Below are 13238 nucleotides of genomic sequence, written 5' to 3'. Positions count from 1 at the left end.
AAAACTATTCATTGATTCCCCCGACCATTTATTTAAAAAAATAAAGAAAAGAAACAGAATGGATTAAAACAATAGAGCAGATGATAGAATCACGAGTTAAGGTGAGAATTGTTTCATGAAACTGTTTTCATGTACACACCAGAGCAAAATATGAATATTTCTTACTGTGGCTGGGCCAGGGAAAAGTTTGAAAGCTACTGACAGTATGACAAAAAGACAAAAGCTATGAAGGAACTGATTCTATATAAAATTACATAGCTGCAAACCAAAAGACTGTCTTCCCACACATACACAAAGAGAAGATATCTAGCAACACGTATTCTCTCAGACAGGCAAACCTCGAGATATTAAGAGTTTGATTCCAGACCACTGCAATAAAGCAAGTATCACAACAGAGCGAGTTGGAAGGGGTTTTTTTGTTTTGTTTTTTGTTCTTTTTGCTGGCGAAGGGTCTTGCCTTAAATTTGTAAAAAATGACATCTGTGTATTTATTGTGCAATAAAGCAAAGCGCAATCAAGTGAGGCATGCCTGTATTATTCAAGAGCACTCACCTGATTATGCAAATACCCACGTTATAAACCCCGAGGGAGAGCTCAGCTTTTCATGATTCAATTTTCCCTCTAAAATACTTAGATTTCAACATGTTGGCCCTTCCTAACATCAACTACGCCTGTCAACATCTAAACCACTCTTCAAATACTCCCAAATCACTCGTCAGAAGATAAAAGCTTCCTGAAGGGGGGATAAAAATATTAAGTTACAAACACGGACAACTTTTCTCCCCTTATCTGCTAAGTGACATTCTATTTAATTAGCTCCACTTTGCTGATTGTTTTTAAACTTTCACTGACTATGAAATCTGCCATCTGCCAAACAATCCCAACTTACTTATACGTCATATACATTAATCACACATTACATGCAGAGAGGTAAGCAGATATTCTCAAAGTGTGGTTCCCAGACCCCTGGGGTTCTTAAGACCCTTTAAGAGGAGGGTCCGTGAGGTCAGAACCATTTTCAGTACTAAGGTATTATTTGCCTGTTCATTCTGTGGACATTTGCACTGGGGGGGGGGTGCCGGGGGTAGGGAAGAACTGTAAGCCTCCTGAAGCCTCAGCAAGAATCAAAACAGTGGAACAAGAGTGTACCAGCAGTCATTGCATTCTTCAATGTTAAACACTAACTTTAAAGGGAGTTGGGGGTATTAGATTCACTTAATCTCCTTGACAAAATAGTAAAATGATTATTTTATTGAATCCTGATACTGGACATCTTTTACATACCCTGTGATGAAACAGGAAGTATACATAAAATACTTCTCATTTATACCAAAGTATGAATTGGTTGTCTGGAGGGAAAGCCCTTGTGTGATTAAACTGCAAACTAAACCAGCTGTTTTTCTCATGGAATACCATTTTTACATAAAAGAACACACAACAGACATACTATAGTTATTCAGACTTACGTATCTGGCAGACAACTTCCCAAAAGTGAACAAAGTGACCCTGCTACTCGGGGAAACAATGATAGTATTTGTTGCCTATGATAAAACTCCAGCTTTCAGGTGAAAATTGAAATTGTGGGGAACCTAGATCTGCCCTCATGAGCTTGACAGTTTCCCAATACTTAAAGATGTTTCTCATGACATCACTGGAGATATTAAATAATGTGATTTTTTAACATTGTGTAATCAAACATGTAAACATTTGTAGGATCTACACAACTCGGTGAACCAATACTTCCCAAATGATCAATGAATTGACATGTAAATATTTTTAAGATTTCTCAAGTTTAACTTCTAATATAAAAGTAAATATCAATAAACATAAACAAAAGCCCTTTGGGATCCTCAATAATTTGTAAGAGTGTAAAGGGGACCGGAGGAAAACAGCTTTGAGAACTGGCGATCAAAGTAATTGTTATGCAATCAAGTACTGGAGATCAACTTAAGGAAATTCCTAAATCACGTGATTCGTCTTTTTTCTCCATTTTCTCCTTCCTATCAGTGACAAGCTGACCAACAGTCTTTTCTATGTGTTTGGGGAAGGGAGAGATAATGCAATAAAAAAGCAGGTTTGACTAGCAGGAAGGAATCAAAGACTTTCAAAGACTAATTCTGAGCCCGCCCTTCTTCTGTTTTAGTTAGACACAGACCCTTCGTAAAACCACAGACGTGAACGACCAGAAGAATTAAGACAATTCCGAAGAATCCCGACAGATGAGAAGTGGGTGTAAGGGGCAGTTAGGGAAACTGCGAGGGAATAAGAGTCAGCTGGAGGAAATTTGCCCGAATCTTGGGTTTTCCTGCAATTCCCCTACTCCCTCCCTAAGGCTCCCGAGTAAGATGTCAAGCAGTGGATATAGGGGGGCCGCTCCGGGGCAACGGCGGGGCTCTCGCTAAGCCCCGTGCCCTCCCGGAATCCTCTCAGGACCAGTCCGCTCGCTCCCAGTCTACCCCCCCCCCACCCCGTCCCCCTACACAACTCCTCGGTCGCCAACGCCCCGCGACCCCAAGGCTCCTCACCACCAACAGGTTCCTGTCCTCCACCAGCTGCCGCTTCCGGAGGATCTCCGATTTCAGAATGTCCATCTCGCTGCCCGGGTTTAAGCTCGAGTTTCCCTCTCCGGCTCCTCGGACCAAGCCGCGCACGGCCAGACGCAGCGAAACCACCAACACTGACAGCCCAAATACAGGACGACAACAATGACAGGGGCCGCTTCCGGCGGAAGCTGAGGTGAGCGAGAAGAGGGAAGAGAGCGCCCCAGGTCGCCTGTTGTCGACGAAGCCGTCGTGGATTAGCGCCCCCTGGCGGCTACCTCCGGCAGCGCGCCTGTAGTTTCCACTAATAATAGATACAAATGAACGTGGATCGAAACGCGACTCTTCTGAATCTGGTGGGGGTTGACATTAAAATATTGAAAGCTTCGTTTTTAATATTAGTATACCTGCTTGTACCTGCTAGTTCAGGTCCAAAAGCCTCCTCGCAGGACACCTCAGTTATGTTAAATAAGGCCAGATCCTTACTTACTATACCAGAAGTTCACATCAGAGTTTCTGAAGTTACCTGCTTGCCAAAATTTAAGTACCAGAGAGTGAGAAAAACATGAATACTACTACTAGCTCATTAATATAGAGTAGCAGTTCATCGCTAGTCTGTTAAATTCCCTGTAAAGTTAAGCAACTACATCCACTTTAGTCTTTTTCAGAATTAAATTTGTCTTTCCTTCCTCAGTTCTAGATTGCTTACATATCTTAGTGATAATCAAACAATTGTCCCTACCTTTTTGGTCATGTGTTCAGCCCTCAACATTTTCAATGACATGAATTGGAGATGTAAGCAGAAATTATTTTTTTTCAGTCCAACCCAAGAAGAAAAATTAAATTATGGGAAAAATTATATCAGATATTTTATTTTTAGAAAGACCCTAAAAATTGTTTACAATGCATTTATTTTTGGTTCTATGCCATTGAAGCTTTTTAAAATTCTATTTAAGTCATGAATGAACAATATTTGACATAATAGTTTTTCCCACACAAAAGGAAAGAAATATCATTCAGTTCAATTGACAATGGGTAAGATGTTTTATCAAAATAAAAGATGATAAAGAATTGTTGATTTCAATTTAAGAAGTCTTTATTGTACATGTGTGTGTTGCATCTAAAAGACATCTGACTTTTGCCAGAAATAAATCAACATAGGAAGTTAATTCACTTTCTGACCTAAGATGCTTTGCTAATTTTTAGGGCTTTTGAAAGCTTAAGATATTTTACAAAGAAAAGGTACTTGAACTAATAAACATGGTAACATTCTTACATGGATATCGGATATCTGTTTTCTGAGCCACTTACAATTTTATAAGCAAATTATAAGTGATTAGGATTTTCCTGATTTAGGGATTAGAGATCATGACACAAAAACCTAAAGGATTGATACAAAAGATAGTAACAGTAAGGAAAGTTTACAGAGAACACAAAGAAACAGTTGGCCAGATGGGAGAAAATTAGTGTAAACCAGAGAAGATACTAGCTACCATAAGCAACCCTTCTATTAAATTTCAGACTTTCATTGATTTCGATGTTTATGTAAACATGTGCATTAAATATTGATTAAGGCCTTCGATGGAAGAGTGAGAGAGGTGAGTACTTGAACAAGCAAACTGATGAGTAAGCTTTTCAGTGTAGAAGGGGAAAAAAGATGATCAGGAAAGTACACTCAAGAGAACTAATCAATCTTGACTCTAAGGGACAATGTATTCATTTTTAAAATATATTCCTGCCACTGAACTGCACACTTAACAATGGTTAAGATGATAAACTTTATGTGCATTTTTACCACCAAAAAATGAGTTAATAAAAAGACACCACATCTGCCATAAAGAAGGAAGGAAGGAAGGAAGGAAGGAAGGAAGGAAGGAAGGAAGGAAAGAAAAAAAGAAAGAAAGGCAACCCATTCCATCACAATAGAACTTAAAAAGTGAAGTCTTGGAAACAACCCAAATGTCCTAAATGGGAGAATGGTTAAATAGTTTATAGTTCATACATACAACTGAATGACATGAAACGTTAAAAACCACGTTTCAAAAAAATATTCAATAATATGGGAGTGCTCATGATATAATATTTAGTAAAAAATAGAATTACTCAAACTAGAAATATGGCAGATAGTCTCTATTTGGTAAGAAAAGCATAAAAACCTAGAAAAATGATTGGAAAAAAATCAAAATATCAGATTATCTGGCAATAGTACCACTGGTGGTTCTTCTTTTTTTTAAATATAATTTGGCATAAATTCCATAATTTGGAAAATAAATATCCAGATAGCAGTCATTTTGTTTTATTTATTACTGAAATTCTTTACAAATTTTTCCATGGTAACTACTTTTGAAATTATGTATGATAAATTCTAAATAATGCCAGTAGAAGAAAGCAAAGGATTAGACAAAGAAGAATATTTTTTAAATCTTCATAATTATTCAATCAATATTTGAGTATTTTCTATGATCTCTGTACTATCTTAGATTCTGTGGCCTAAACCAAATATAAAATCCAGCCCAACCCTTGAGGATATTACTAGCTGACTTGGGAATAAAGTAATATTAATAGATCATGAAAAGGTAAATTAGGTGAGATAAATATGATTTAAGAGCATATATGAGGCTATAATAAAGTATTCACAGAAATTAAAGAAAGTCATTTTCTAAAAGAAGAAATAGTAAAAATCAATATATGATTGATGCAATCCAGAAGACAAAGGAGTGACATTTTTAAAGTACTGAAAGAAAAAACTGTCAACCTAGACATCAACACTCAGAAAAAATATCTATTAAAAATAAGGTGAACTAAAGACTTTTTTCAGCCAAATGAAAGTTGAGAGGATTCATCAGCAAACCTCCACTACAAGAAATGTTAAAGAAATTTCTTCAAATGGAAGAAAAATGATGCAAAAGGAAAAGAGTGCAGAAATGCAAAACGCATATAATATATAAAAGATTTTTTCTAATTTTTAATCTCTTTAAAAGAAAGGTAATTGAGGGGGTGGCTGGTTAATTCAGTTGGTTAGAGCATGGTGCTAATAACACCAAGATTCCCAGTGCTATCCCCACATGGGGCACTGTGAGCTGCAACCTCCTTGAAATAAAGAAGAAGAAGAAAGAAAGGTAATTGACTATTTAAATCAACAATTGTATTAAATGTAAATTGCGTAAACAGTACAATTGAAAGGTAGAGATTATCAGACTGGATTTAAAAAAACAAGATCCAACCATACGATATCTGTAAGAATCCTACTTTAAATATAAAAGCACACATAAGTTAAAGGTAAAAGGACAGGAAAGGATATATGCATGCAGCCATTAATAAAAAGAAATTGGGAGCAGCTATATTAATATAAGACTAAGTAAACTTCAGAAAGATAAATATTACTAGGGAGGAAGAGGGATATTTCATAATGATAAAAATGTCAGTGTATCAAGAGGACATAAGAATCCTACATGTGCATGCACCTAATAACACAGCATCAAGGTATATGAAGCAAAAACTGTTATAACTGTAAGGAAAACTTAACACGTCTACAATACAGGTAGAGATTTCCACACATCACTGTCAGTCATTGTTGGAATAAGTAGACAGAAAATCAGTAAGGATATATATAGTAGGCTTAAACATTGTTAACCAATATGACCTAATTAAAATTTATAGAACAGTCCACCCTAAACTTCAGAATGCATACATGCTCTTTTCAAGTCCATTTGGAACATGTACTAACACATATCATATTTGGGGACATTAAAAAAGTCTCAATAAATTGAAAAGAATTAAAACCATACGATGAATGTTTTGTGATAACAAATATACTAAAGTAGAAGTCAATAACAGAAAAATCTGCAAAACTTGGAAATTAAACAATGCAATGATATATAACCCACAGGGTCAAAGAAGAAATCACAAGGGAAATTTGTAAGTATTTTGAGCTGAGTGAAAATGAAAACACCAGGGTATCAAAATCTGTGGGATGGAAACAGAAATCTCCAGGCCCTGACAGAGTCACTGAAAAAGTTACCAAATATTTAAAGAAACAGTAACACAAATTCCGAACAGTTTCTTCTAGAAAATGGAAGAGGAAGGAACACTTCCCAACTCATTTTATGATGCCAGCATTGTCCTGATACCAAAACCAGACAAAGACAGTACAGAAAAAGAAAACTACAGTGTCTCTCGTGAGTTTAGACACAAATTTCCTTACAAAATGTTAGCAAATTGAATCCAACAATGTATAAAAAGAATTACGTACCATAATAAAGTGGTATGCAAGGGTTGTTGGTCAACATCCCAAAATCGATCAACATAATCCACTATATAAATAGGCTAAAGAAGAAAAACCATGTGACCATATTCATAGACAGAGAAAAAAAGCATTTGACAAAATCCAACACTACAGCAAAAGACAGCAAACTAGGAAAGAACATTTACCAAAAGACCTACAGCTAGAATCACATTTAGTAGTGAAAGACTGAATGGTTCCCCACTGGGTGAGGGAAACAACCCAGATGTATGTCAACTAATGAATGGATAAACAAACTGTGGTACAATTCATTCTGCAATGAAAAGGAATGAACAGCTGAGACATGCAACAGCATGAAAAAGTCTCAAAATGTTGTGCTAAGTGAAATATTCCAGACACAAAATACCACATACTGCATGATTCTATGTTCAAAAGTTAAAAACTACAGTTTTAGAAGTTTAGTGACTGCCAGTAGCTGGGGCTTCACCTGGCAATTGACTACAAATGGGCAGGAAGGAACTTTTTTCAGGGGATGGAAATATTTCTCTATCAGGGAGTGGTAAAAAGATACTTCCAGACCCTCCCCAAACTTTCTATCATCTGGTATATTCCATACGCCTCTGACTGCATCCATTCCTTAGCACTCTCTACCACTCTCTTCTCCTGTGCTAACCATCACACCCAAAATATACACACTTCACCAATTTTTGGTGGAGGGAACTATTTGTGACAGCAGCTACTACAGTTCACAGCACCCAAAAGGAGGGACAAGACATTGCAAGTTGGCAATAGAAAAGCTGGCTACGAACAGCCCCACGGGTAAGAAAAATCTATCAGAACACAGTTATACCCTATATTTTATCAATTTTAAGATGCTCTTTTTTTTCACGTTTTAACTCCCCTGAAACAGGGATCTATCTTTCAATTGATGGCATCATACAATTATAATTGGGTATGTTTTATTTTTCTTAGAGGTAAACTTTTTTAAACACTGCCATCTTAGAATTGGTGACAGAATTCTGACTCTGAATTTCCACAGAGTCAATAAAATGCAAAGTGACTAGACACAGGAGGCACAGGATTTTCCTGTGGGTTATAAGGGTAAGAGAGCAGAGAAGACTGCCAAGGCAGAATCCAGAGGACTGGAACCCATGCCATGGGCCAGAGTCTCCATGTTACACTTCAAATTAACAGCTTTGTCTCCACCTATTCCTGGCTCTAGTTAAGGCTGAGGAGGTACCCTGGCAAGTGGTGCCAACAGACTGTGGAATAAGTCACCCCTAGAAACTGCTGGAAAAGAGAGTGGTAGGGAAAGGTAACAAGAGCAGGTTTCATTTCCAGCAGATGGCGCCATAAACAGAGAAGACAAATAGATGAGCTTGGGCTTCACTTGCTCAAGGACGAGTATGATGGACTACAGGACAGGGCCTCAGGAATTACTTAATCTTTCTGGATTTCAGTTCTTCATCTGAATGAAGGGATAGTGGGGTATAATAATACTAAACCCTGTAACCTTTCAAAATACCTACCTAACAGAATTCGGGTGTTGATTTAAAAAAAAAAACATATTCAAAGGGCTAAAAATAGTGCCTGGCATATGGTCAGTATTCCATAATTTTACGTACTATTATAGTCATTTCCATAAATATTTTAAAATTCATCCATTCATTCTTTCTTTCAAAAAACACTTATTTAGCAGTTATGATTATTATATGAGCTGAATAGTTTATTATATTTTGTTACTGTTTTTTGTGTCTTTCTAATTTGTTTAGAAATAACCAGTGGGAAATTCCTTGTAATTCTTACCCTCCTCAATATATTTTATTTCTATCCCATCATCCTGTCAGTTAAGCAGTTAGTGAAAATAGTGCCAGAATTTTTACTCTTTACATTAAAACCAATAATTTTGATTCATCATAGAATATACCAGATGTTAGCATGACAACAACGATCTAGTAAAACACACAGGACTGAAAAAAGAGAAGTAGAAAGTGGCTTTGTCACTTACAGAGATGTGACTGTAGGGGAGTCATTTGCAAAATAAAGATAATACTTTATTTAACTGGCAGATTTTTTGAGAGAAACAAATGAGTTGATGTAAGTCAAAATGCATAAATTTATTTTACAAGTAGACTTTAAATCATAATAGGTTTTAAATCATAATAGGTATTTTTATCAAAAATAATATGGTACACCTGAACCTAATATGTTATATGTCGATTGTACCTCAATTTTTTAAAATTTACATTTAAAAAAATAACATGATTTTCTTTTGATTGATGAAGATTTTTAGTAACTAAATATATTTACACTATAACTTCTTACAAAAGAATCCTCAAATTTAAGTCTCAGAATTCCTAAGAGAGATACAGGACAGAAATAATATTTTACTCTGAGTTTATATACTACATTTTATTGTACTGAGAGGAAAGTATCCAAGATTTATTAGTGGGCACTAGTGTTAGATCTAGAATCTGTACCTCCTACTTCCCAAATTTGCATTTCTACCCTTGAATTCTAAACCTTGTAACCTTACAAAAGGGAAAAGCTACATATAGACCAGAGGTTTCTCAAACATGGCTGCTCACTAGAATCATCTGGGAGCTTTTGGAAAATACGAATGCCCAGGCCCTATTCCAGACCAATTACATCAGAATCTCTGAATGTGGAGTCCAAACATCAGTGATTCTAAAAGCTTCCCAGGTCATTACAATGTGCATCCAATATTGAGAATCACAAATAGAGAATTAAACATCAGCTATTCAATGTGAAAATCACACAATATCAGTCTCTCCTGAAATGGTTTTGTCAAATACACGCATACTCCATCCTCGTACAAGGCACTAAGTGTTGACTGTCATGGTATGTTTTTTTGTGTGCGTGTCCCCATCACCCTTTATTTGTACTTTTCGTGTTGTGGTCAATAGTCTGCCTTATTGTATAGTTATTTTTGTATTTATTTTAGCCATCTTTCAGAATATACCTTTCTTTTCTTTCTTTTTTTTTTAAAGGCAAGAACTATGACAGCACCTTTTCATGTCAGTCCTTTGCTAACTGTTTTAGTAGCCCACCTTATAATTGCACCTTTGAATGGCACTTTATCCCATCTTCCTCGTCTTCAATTCTGCCATGCACCTCCCTTCTGACTATTGCACCTATTTTCTTTTCCTATTTTCAACTCTCACCTCCACATACTTTATTTTTGTTCTTATAGAATTCATTTGCCATCTATCCTCCTTCTTTCAAGTGTTTATGCCCCCAAATATTACCTGAACAGCTTTACTATTCTTTCTCTCCCTCCATAGTTCTTCCCTGACATTTTCACCTTTTCCATTTCTTACTATCTCTTTGCCTCATTCCATCCCCTTATTACTTAACTATCTTTCTTCTAAATTCCCCACAGGGGAGTATTAGCTCTATTCAAAGTTACCAGTTGTCCATGGGAAGGAACTGGGGTGCCCAGGAGCATTATTTCTGTTCAAGCTCCTTGAACTAGACCTTGGAACAGAGGAAAGGGTGGCTGTTGGGGGAGGAGGACCTAATCATGCCATACTGGATAGGCAGGGTGAGGGACAGGTGGGGAGATAGATATTGACTGTTCTCAAATGCCAAGTGAAAGAGGTAAGCCAAGAAGATAGCCAGCAAGTCCAAGAATCCAGCAAAGAGGAGACAGGTTAGAGTTAAGGACAGATAGAGAGGAAACATAGGTAACAAAGACCAGAGATCAGTTAGATGAATATATTTACAGCTTCCTTGTTGTAATGGCACTCTACAACTCTTTTGCTGTGCCCTGTCAGCCTCAAAGTGTTCATATATAAATGCTTTGACTCTGCTCTCTATAGACCTTTCTCCTGAGTGTTACTACCTTGGGACTTTGTGGAGTAAAAGAGGTGAAAATTATGGTGAAGCTATAGTCCTTACAGTAGATGGTGGACTTATGTTAGTTCCTTATATGTGGCTCCTATTAACAGGGGTAGGGTGAAAGTAGCTGCCACGAGGAGGTAATGTCAAGTGTGGTGGGGTCTGGGATGGACCAGGCAGAAGTGTCGACTCAGACAGGTGGAAGCAGAGGTAATCATAGGAGCAAATGCAAGCTGTTGTTATGAGGAAAAAATCAGAAGTCTATACCCAAAGGACAGCATCAAACATGAAATCAGAGGGATCGGTATATGGCCATAAATGGGAGGTGGGGCAGGGGATTGGGAGTCAAAGGGATCAGAAATGTTTTCATGCAGCAGAGTGCAGTCATGAAACAAACATTTGGCATTCCAGGCTGTGCACACTGTCAGAGCAGCCATGCATTTTACATTGAGCACGGGACTCGGGTGCTGGGGGAGCTGGCAGGCTCAGAGTACTGGATCATGTCAATCTCCTCCGATAGGTCCCTCCTATCATACAGGACAGGTGAAGCTGCCCGCCCATCTAGGTTTTTTTGATGGATAGTGGAGTGCTCCCTGGGGTGTGTATGAGTATCCTTTGAGCATCCTTCCATCCGTGCCACTACCACTGGACCAGAGTTACAACTAATGTTGGAGGTTGTGGCTGTTGGAGGTCAATCTCACTAATCATTTACTTGGGACTTCATATAAGATTGCTGGGGTGAGTCTTTAGAGGATGTAATAGAGGACAGGTGCTGAAATTTGAGGTGGAGCAGTATGTACAGGGGGAACTAACTGAATATGGAAGGCAATCAGAGCTATGAACTTTGTAATTACAAAGGGCCCTAGACTCTCTGGCAAGGACAGATGGGAAGTGTGGTACGAGGAGAATCAGGAGATCTCCCATCCAAATCATTCCCCTTGCTATTTGGTACTTAATGATGATGGCCTTGTATTGCAATGTCCCTTGTGGTGACAGAAGAAGTCCTGTAGGTGTTTCTGAAAAGCCTGAGCTCCTACATAGATTTGACCAGAAGCTGGGTTCACAGAGGTTCTGGACGATACCAGGAAGAGGTGGTGGTAAAGCCATAAATGCCACAAAAGGGAGTATTCAGAGGAGATGAGTTCACAGAGCTATTATACATAAAGTCAGGGGTTATTTCTGGACTTCTCCCTTATCGGTTCATCTTGGCTATCATAAGGTGTACAAAGACTGCCACTTTCCCAGCCTCCTCTGAATACTGCTGTCCTCAATAAATTCTGTAGCTGCAGAAAATATCTGGACATTGGATGGTGGTGACTTCCAAACTGTCTCAGGAGAGTCATTAATGCAGACAATACTTCATAGCCCATTGAGCCATAAGACTTAAGGTCTTTGAGCACAGCCCTGCCCTAACCTCCCCCAAAGGGGGGGTACAGGATCCACTTAGGGGCCAGCACCCTTCTCCCTCAGCAATAAATTAGTGAGGTTGAATTTATCTATCAATGGCTCTTCCTTGGCCTTTTTACAACCACGCACCAATCCCACAAGGTAAACAACATCACCCCCTGAGCAAACAAAGACATGGCATGATTAAGTAACTTTCCCACAGTCACACAGCTATGGGCAAAGAACACAGAATTTGAACCCAGGTCTGCCTTATTTCAAAGTCCATGATCTTATCAGTTAAGCTAGTACTGTGTCAAGGTAGAGATAAAGAACAGTACTTTAACAGGTAGAGATAAAGGGACAAAAAAGCACAGCTGAAGGCCAATGGTTAGGGCTTGTTGATTTCAACATTAGTTCCCATCACAGCCAAAAGGAAAGGAAGGGTGACTACTACAAATTACAGGCACTTGGTGTGTCTAGAAGGTTTGTGAAGCCCAGCTAGGCGAGAAATCAATATACTAAATCCAATGTGGACATTTTCAGTAAGTAGGTGCCTGGACGTAAATGTTTTTTGTTGTTGTTGCTTGTTTGTTATTATTTTTTCATCAGGACCAAACCTGCTATTGGTGGTTAAATGATGACTTGTTCAAAATGCCTACAGTTATACTCACTCAAGGCTCATTCCAGGACCTAGGAGACATCAGAATACCAATTAATTTATCAAAATAATTGTTTAAATCAGAGATGGAATTAGTCTAAGCAGGCAGTTAGAATTACAGAATCTTTAAAACCAATATACGAGGTCTGACAATTAGTTTCGCGAACTCATCCTCGAAAAAGTGGTACATACCTCATTGCTGAATATCACTACAATCACCTTTGAAGTACTCCCTTTGGGAAACTATGCACCGACGCCAGTGCCTAGTCTACTGTTCAATGCAATTTTCGAACTCTTTTTCTAGAATGGCCATCAGAGCTGTCGTCGTATTACCCTTGATGTCCTGAATGTCATCAAAATGTTTTTTTTTTCAATATTTCCTTTATCTTTGCGTAAAGAAAGAAGTCATTGGGGGCCAGATCAAGTGAGTAGGGAGGGTGTTCCAATACAGTTATTTGTTTACTGGCTAAAAACTCCCTCACAGACAGTGCCGTGTGAACTGGTACATTGTTGTGATAGAAGAGCCATGAATTGGCGAAATAGTCAGGTC

General features: G+C 38.0%; 1 protein-coding gene across 2 annotated transcripts in view; it reads right to left on the bottom strand.

Annotated features, from left to right (window-relative positions):
• PRPF18 (pre-mRNA processing factor 18) overlaps positions 1 to 2720 on the bottom strand; it is a 49558-nt gene extending 46838 nt beyond the window's left edge. For both annotated transcript variants that reach the window (XM_033100739.1, XM_033100740.1), the window contains exon 1: positions 2526 to 2720. In XM_033100739.1, coding sequence (XP_032956630.1) covers positions 2526 to 2591 — 66 coding nt within the window. In that variant the 5' untranslated portion in view covers positions 2592 to 2720. The remainder of the gene's footprint in view (positions 1 to 2525) is intronic.
• Positions 2721 to 13238: the final 10518 nt, after the last annotated feature.

Source organism: Rhinolophus ferrumequinum (genome assembly GCF_004115265.2).
Source record: "Rhinolophus ferrumequinum isolate MPI-CBG mRhiFer1 chromosome 5 unlocalized genomic scaffold, mRhiFer1_v1.p scaffold_110_arrow_ctg1, whole genome shotgun sequence".
NCBI lineage: Eukaryota > Metazoa > Chordata > Mammalia > Chiroptera > Rhinolophidae > Rhinolophus > Rhinolophus ferrumequinum.
Note: the sequence above shows the minus strand (reverse complement) of the source record. Positions and strands in the feature narration are given on the sequence as shown.